This window comes from Piliocolobus tephrosceles, chromosome 1 (assembly GCF_002776525.5).
Source record: "Piliocolobus tephrosceles isolate RC106 chromosome 1, ASM277652v3, whole genome shotgun sequence".
Taxonomy (NCBI): Eukaryota; Metazoa; Chordata; class Mammalia; order Primates; family Cercopithecidae; genus Piliocolobus; species Piliocolobus tephrosceles.
The window spans coordinates 154808714-154816658 of NC_045434.1; the positions used below are offsets into that span (position 1 = coordinate 154808714).

Consider the following 7945-nt stretch of genomic DNA (forward strand, 5'->3'; position numbering starts at 1 on the left):
GTTAGCCAGGATGGTCTGGATCTCCTGACCTTGTGATCCGCCCGCCTCGGCCTCCCAAAGTGCTGGGATTACAGGCACGAGTCACCGTGCCCGGCTGCAAGTTAACTTTCATGGGAGTGCTCAGGATATGAGAAGAAGTCTTGTCAATTTCCCAGTGGAGAGTTTCCTGGCATAGAACAAGAAAGTCTCTTGAATGATCAACTTGATGCTTCATGTCACAAAACAAGATGCTTAGAGCAGATGCAAATGAGCATTGCTAGAGAGAACAATGTAACTTAGCTGGTGGAGGGAAGTCCATGCTAGCTGGGTCACTTACTCATCAGACTCAAATTTAACTTAATTTAAGCAACTCAAATCTGAGTTTGATTTGTAGTTCTGCCACTGACCACTTCCATGACCTTGGGTAATCTTTTTGTACCTTAGTCCCCTCACTTTAAAAAAGGCATGATAATCCTTCATTTTTAAAAATTCATTTCATATTGAGTGTCTGGTAGGATGAAGTAGGTATAACCATGTAATTTTGGTAAGGGAATATTAGCAAAAGTATGTGTTATAGGTTGAACTGTGTGATCCTCAAATTTATATGTTGAAGTCCTAAACCCCCAGCCTGAGAATGTGACCTCATTTGAAATTAGGATCATTGCATACATGATTAGTTAAGATGAGGTCATACTGGAGTAGAGTGGGCCCCTAATCCAATATGACTGGTGTCCTTATAAGAAGGAGACAATTTGGACACATGGAGAATGCCAGATGAAAGCAGAGACCTACAAGCCAAGTAATATTAATGACTGCCTGCAAATTACTGGAAAAGAGGAGAGAGGCCTGGAAAAGATTCTCTCTCATAGCCCTCCGAAGGAACCAACCCTGCTGACACCTTGATCTTGGACTTCTAGACTCTAGAACTGTGAGACAATAGATTTCTGTTGATTAGGCCACCCAGTTTGTGGTGATTCGTTGCAGCAGCCCTAGCAAATTAATGTAGTATGCAAAGTGCTCAACAGAATGACTGTTGTATATGCAATAGCTGCTATTATTATTGTTGATGTAATTCTCATCATTCATAGAACAGATACTTAGTAAGCAAGTCCTGTGTGCTGGGCACCATGCTAGGCCTTGAAGACAGAGGTAAACAGATATCAGTCCTTGCCTACTGGATTCGGAGTTTTGAGTAGGAATTAAATGTAAGTGCATTATGTAAGGAGCATTTTGGGAAGGCTTCCTGAAGGAGGAAGCATTTCTGATGAATTTTGAAACATGAGTAGAAACTGTCTCCAAGAAGATAGTAGAGTGATAAAACATTCTATTTAGGAGAAACAACAAGTGTAAAGTGACAGCAAGAAAGTTATTAGTGAATTAAAGAAAATCTGGTTATGTCTATACCAATTGTAATAGAAATGCATGCCTGTGCAAGAATCCAGGGTAGACTCATTATCCTTAACATTGCCTCTCACCTTGCAGACAAAATTCCCTCTCATTTCCTTGGGAACTTTCGCCAGCAGCTGTCAAAGCTGTCATCCACAGGACATATGTCACTCGGGGCTGCAGGCTGTTTATTGGATGTGAATTTTGGGAGACTCTATAGGGAATTTCTGAAAGGAAGATAAAGATGAAGAAAGGCACGTATTAAAGGATATGGCTTTTAATGTAGGCTTCTACTCATTTTTACTCTTTAATGCTTCATTTAATTTGGAAGGAAAAAGCATTTTGCTATTTTAAAATAGTCCAAATTCCTCAGTACTTAATACCTTAGTAGGCCCTAGACATTGTCATTTATGGATATCTCACTCCACAGCATATCAAACAAATTTTTTTTTTTGTACTAAAATCTTTTATTTTTACTTTATTTTCTAATTTTCTTTTATCTTTTTTGTGTTTTGTGGTAAAATCTTTTGAATAAATTTTTGTTGTTTTGCTTTTGAAAATATTCAGCTATAGTTAACTCCCTTTATTTCCAATGATGATAATATTTCTAGTATTTATCAGGCTTATTTGGGAGTTCTGGAGGTGAAACGTTAAATGTACAAATTGTTTTCAAGGCTGTGGAATCTTTTTTTTTTTTTTTTTGAGACAGGGTCACTCTCTGTTGCCAGGCTGGAGAGCAGTGACGCGATCTCAGCTCACTGCAACCTCCGACTCCTGGGTTCAAGCAATTCTCAGCTTCCCAAGTAGCTGGGACAACAAGTGTGTGCCACCATATCCAGCTAATTTTTGTATTTTTAGTAGTGATGGGGTTTCACCATGTTGGCCTGGCTGGTCTCAAACTCCTGGCCTCAAGTAATCTGCCTGCCTCAGCCTCCCAAAATGCTGGATTACAAGTGTGAGCCACTGCGTCCGGCCAGTTATGAAATTTTGTATTTTGTATTTTTTTGAGATGGAGTCTTGCTCTGTCGCCCAGGCTAGAGTGCAGTGGCATGATCTCGGCTCACTGTAACCTCTGCTTCCTATGTTCAAGCAATTCTCCTGCCTCAGCCTCCCGAGTAATTGGGACTACAGGTGTGTGCCACCATGCCTGGCTAATTTTTGTATTTTTAGTAGAGATGGGGTTTCACCATGTTGGCCAGGCTGATCTTAAAATCCTGGCCTCAAGTGATCTGCCCACCTCAGCCTCCCAAAGTGCTGGGATTACAGGCGTGAGCCCCCACACCTGGCCTATATAAGTTTAACAATTAATGAAACAGACATTCACTTAACATTTTTTTTTGAGACAGAGTCTTGCTCTGTCACCCAGGTTAGAGTACAGTGACACGTCATGGCTCACTGCAACCTCTACCTCCTGGGTTCAAGCAATTCTTCAGCCTCGGCCTCCTGAGTAACTGGGATTATAGGCATGTGCCACCATGCCTGGCTAAGTTTTGTATTTTTAGTACAGATGGGGTTTCACCATGCTGATCAGGCTGGTCTCAAACTCCTGACCTCGTGATCTGCCCACCTCAGCCTCCCAAAGTGCTGGAATTACAGGCATGAGCCACAGCACCTGGCCTCACTTAACACTTTTAAACTTTGATTTTGCACTTTTCCATTTGTAGGCTCTGGGTCCTGAGCTTATAGGGTATAATATGAGGATCTTCTTCAGTATGACATAAAATCATTAAAAACTAGAGCAACGATACTTAGATTAGATTTATTTGGCAACTGTAAACCTAGATTACCAGTGCCTTATGTTCTCAACACCCCTGCAGTTTTCTCTGTAGGGAAGATTTTGTGTTTTCAGTAAACACATCGAGTAAATAAGCACTGATGTTGTTTTTTTAATCTAAGAAACATGAGTGTGGGTACCCTTTAGTAAACAGACAATCTTCTCCAGTGGCCTGTTGGGTGTGGATTTTTTTTTTTTTTTTTTTTTTTTTGAGACGGAGTCTCGCTGTGTCACCCAGGCTGGAGTGCGGTGGCGCGATCTCCACTCACTGCAAGCTCCGCCTCCTGGGTTCACGCCATTCTCCTGCCTCAGCCTCCCGTGTAGCTGGGACTACAGGCACCCGCCACCACGCCCGGCTAAATTTTGTATTTTTAGTAGAGACAGGGTTTCACTGCGTTAGTCAGGATGGTCTCGATCTCCTGGCCTCGTGATCCGCCCGTCTCGGCCTCCCAAAGTGCTGGGATTACAAGCGTGAGCCACCGCGCCCAGCCTGGGTGTGGATTTTGGAGTGACTTTTCAAAAGCTGGGGAGGATGGCAGAGTCAAGGCCAGCACTTTGGTAGAAGTAGCCTGTGTCAGCTAAAAAAAAAAAAAAAAAAAAAAAAAACTGAGACAAATTTTAATAGTTTTTTTTTTTTCTTTTTTAAGATGGAGTCTCGCTCTGTCACCCAGGCTGGAGTGCAATGGCACAATCTCGGCTCACTGCAACCTCGCAACCTCAACACATACTGGCTCACAAACTCCAGGGCAAGTCAGAGATGTCTTGCATGCTGAATTTATTTCAACAGTCATAAATATGAGTGCCTACACTGGACAAGGCACTGACAATACAAAAGCATAGAATCTGCCTCAAAAAGTCCACTATCTAATGGGGAAAAGAGACCCCTTCCATTATCCAATCCCTGCTTACTATGGGTAATCAGCAAGATGAAGTCCTATAATATTATCTCTACTCCACCCAAAGGGGTTGAAGCCCATGCAGATAATTTATTCACCATGACTATCAGAGAATTTATATATGTTACATCCTGTTGAGAAAAGTCCTTGTGGAAAATTCTCAAGTCTCCTCTAGCCTGGTGAAATTGCTTGCATAGACTTAAGCTATATGAATGAGCTCAAAAAGCCCTTTCTCTCGTCCTGAAGTAGGGGATTAAAAAATTAATTTTAGAGAGACCTTCTGTTCCTCCTGCTGTAGTAAAACATCAGCAAGCGTCAGGGAATCAACTGTTCAACTGTGTGAGGGCATCCTTAACTCTGGGAGTGAAATGAGACACTGGAACAGAAGGGAAGGGATTTGTATAGGTTGCTGGGCCAATAAAGTTTATCCACACACATACACACATATGCACACATATTAGAAGAACAAAAATAGAAGCTCCATGGGAAGAGGCAGTGAGGAGGATGACGGTGTCAGCAGTTTGGTTGGCAAAATAGGCTGAGTTGTATAATAGGAGAAAGAAGTTAAGATGTCAAGCAGGAAATACTGGTCCTGCTCCCTCTGGGCTGTGATCTCTGGCAGAGATAAAAGAGGCCATTCAATCCTTGGCGGTCTGAAAACTTACACTCAGGGTGGTTCAATGATAAAGGCACCAGTGTAGGAAGATGTGATAGTTGCCAGTCATTGGAAAGGCTATAGATAGGAAGGTCAAGTGGTACTAGACAAAACAGCTGCACTGCTACTGGAAACAAGTTTTTGTCTAACGATCTACATTGGATTTAACAAAGGGTAGAGTGGTATTCAGCTGTTTATTTTTATGAAGCACCTACCATGTGTCTGGCTATATTCTAGGCATGAGGAGATAATGCTGAGCAAATTGCCATGGCTTCTTCCCTTAAGATGCTTAGAGACTGTTGGCAAAGACTACTAGGTAGTAGCAAAGTACAATGTGTTCTCCAGTAGAAAAATGTGCTGGCCATGGCTCTACTGGTGCACATGGCAATATGGACAAGCTTCCAAAGAAGTGGCTGTGCACAGAGCCACCCATATAACTCACTACAATCCAGATACCTGGGCCTCCCCCGTCCCCCGGCTCTACACCTTACCTCCTCTGCCAAGGCAGGTCCTTCATTTTTTGCCCTTACTGTGCTCCACATGTGCCATTAATACTGCTGCCTGGTCAATGGTGCTGAAACACCAGTAAGATGGGGCCATCAAAGCAGAACACCTTCCTGCTTTGCCTTTCTCCCTCCTAGGAGAAAGGGTGAAGCCTTTCTCCCTTCTCCCTCCTCCTTAACCTACTACCTCCTACCACTCTCTAGAAAGTGCCCTTGTGAATTCACCAATGATTTCTGGTTGCCAAATGCAATAGGTAGTTGTCAGTCCTTGATTATGACAGTTATATCCCTTTTGTGTACTTTTCCTTTTTTTTTTCACTCTTTGAGACAGAGTCCAGCTCTGTCGCCCAGGCTGGAATGCAGTGATGCGATTTCAGCTTACTGCAACCTCTGCCGCTTGGGCTCAGCGATCCTCACACCTCAGCCTCCCGAGTAGCTGGGACTGCAGGTGCACACCATCATGCCTGGCTAATTTTTTGTAATTTTGGTAGAGACGGGGTTTCACCCTGTTGCCCAGGCTGGTCTTGACCTATTGGGCTCAAACGATCTGCCCACCTGGGCCTCCCAAAGTGCTGTGATTACAGGCGTGAGCCACCATGCCCAGCCTTCTTCTGTGTACTTTTCTATCTCCCTTATAGACTGTGAGCTTGTTGAAGATAGGGAATAGGTCTTATCCATCAACAGATACTGAATTAAATGGAAATTTAACCTAAACTAGTGTAAAATAGGACTGTGAATCTGCACTCTCCCTCTCCTTTTAGCTTATTTTTAAATACCCTTATGCAGGCTTTAGAGTCATCAGATTTATGACAAAATAAGGAAGGCATTTTCTTCAACATCCACAAGAGAAGTGTTAAGAATTAACAGACTCAAGAGACTTTTACTATTAAAGTAAAAAATACTGTTTTACTGTTAAAAAAAAAAAAAAAAAAAAAGAGGTTGGGCTCGGTGGCTTACGCCTGTAATCTCAGCACTGTGGGAGGCCAAGGCAGGTGGATCACCAGAGGTTAGGCGTTCAAGACCAGCCTGGCCAACATGGTGAAACCCCTCCTCTACTAAAAATACAAAAATTAGCAGGGCATGGTGGTGCATATCTGTAATCCCAGCTACTCAGGAGGCTGAGGCAGGAGAATCACTTGAACCCGGGAGGTAGAGGTTGCAGTGAGCTGAGATCATGCCATTGCACTCTAGCCTAGGCAACAGAGCAAGACTCTGTATCAAAAATAATAATAATAATAATAAAAGAATCAACAGACCATGTTGATCTTCGTGGTTGCAAACGGGTATCTCAGTTTAAACTCTGCCAAAATGAAATTTCTTTGGGGGGCAAATTTCACATGAGGAATTCCAGATGCCTCCAGAAGAGATAAATTGATTCCTTACCTCTTGCGCTGCATCTCAGAACGGACTTACTCTGGGACAAGTCCGGGGGGAAGAAATTCTGATCAGTGATATGTTCTGTTTATCAATGGCGGATTCATTCAACAAATGACTGTAAGCCCTTATGATGGCACACTACAGAGCTGATAAAAAAGAATGATGTAAGTTCACATAGACGGATGTAGAAGGGTCTCTAGCATGTATTTTTGAGAGGTAAAAGCAAGGTGTAGATCAGAATATTGAAAAAGATCTCAACTATTTTCTTGTATATGCATCAATTGTTTTTTTCTGGAGGAATACACAAGGGACTGTTAACAGCCTAAGTGTGAAGGGAAGATGAATTTTCTTTTTATGTCTTTCTGAGTTATTTTTATGTTTTAGTATTATTTATATAATAAAAATTAACCAGCTTTTAAAGTCACACTGTGGACCTCTTAAAGTCAAGAGAGAAGAACAGGCCGGGCGCGGTGGCTCAAGCCTGTAATCCCAGCACTTTGGGAGGCCGAGACGGGCGGATCACAAGGTCAGGAGATCGAGACCATCCTGGCTAACGCGGTGAAACCCCGTCTCTACTAAAAAAATACAAAAAACTAGCCGGGTGATTTGGCGGGCGCCTGTAGTCCCAGCTACTCGGGAGGCTGAGGCAGGAGAATGGCGTAAACCTAGGAGGCGGAGCTTGCAGTGAGCTGAGATCCGGCCACTGCACTCCAGCCTAGGCGGCAGAGCGAGACTCTGTCTCAAAAAAAAAAAAAAAAAAAAGAGAGAGAGAGAAGAACAACTCCTCAAGCTTCCCAGGTGAAAATCACCCCTGCAGGCAGCTCTCTGGCAGCTGCATCTCAGGGTGGCTTTGTTGCATTCTTCTTGGACCTACTAACTCTCATAAAGAAATACAAATGTTCCTTCTTTATGATAAATATTCCTGAAAGCTAGCTTCTTACAAAATAAAGAGAAGGTCAAGTCGAGAAAAACAAAAACTCCGAATAAATCAAAGATTGGAACATCAAGTGTGGCAAGTGACTTGGAACTATACCTGAATGAGTGATCCATGACATCATTTGAGACAACACTCTAGCTAGAGTTTATTTTAATTGCTTTAGTTTTATACTTATAGAATAATTTTGGGCCATAAAGTGTTACTTAAACTGCATCATATTTTATCCATTTTAAGAAGAAAATAATATGCTATAATAGTAATTGCAAATGTTGGGATTTAAAAGTTCTCCAAATGCATTTCTTGTGAACCTCAAAGCCTATACAGGATTGGCAGGGCGCTGTGTCCCACACCTGTAATCCCAGCACTTTGGGAGGCCGAGGTAGGCAAATCACTTGAGCCCAGGAGTTGGTAGACCAGCCTGGACAACATAGGGAGACT

At 42.6% G+C, this 7945-nt stretch overlaps 1 protein-coding gene across 11 annotated transcripts in view; it reads right to left on the reverse strand.

Moving 5' to 3' along the window:
• Nucleotides 1–7945, reverse strand: part of IL12RB2 (interleukin 12 receptor subunit beta 2) — a 92637-nt gene that overhangs the window by 14796 nt on the left and 69896 nt on the right. For 10 of the 11 annotated variants that reach the window (XR_002731213.1, XR_002731215.1, XM_023209829.2 and 7 more), the window contains one exon: nt 1455–1592. The exons of the other annotated variant lie outside the window; for it this stretch is intronic. Coding sequence is in view for 8 of the 10 variants with exons in the window: in XM_023209829.2 (XP_023065597.1) it covers nt 1455–1592 (138 nt within the window). In the remaining 2 variants the exon portion in view is untranslated. The remainder of the gene's footprint in view (nt 1–1454; nt 1593–7945) is intronic. 11 annotated transcript variants of the gene reach the window in all.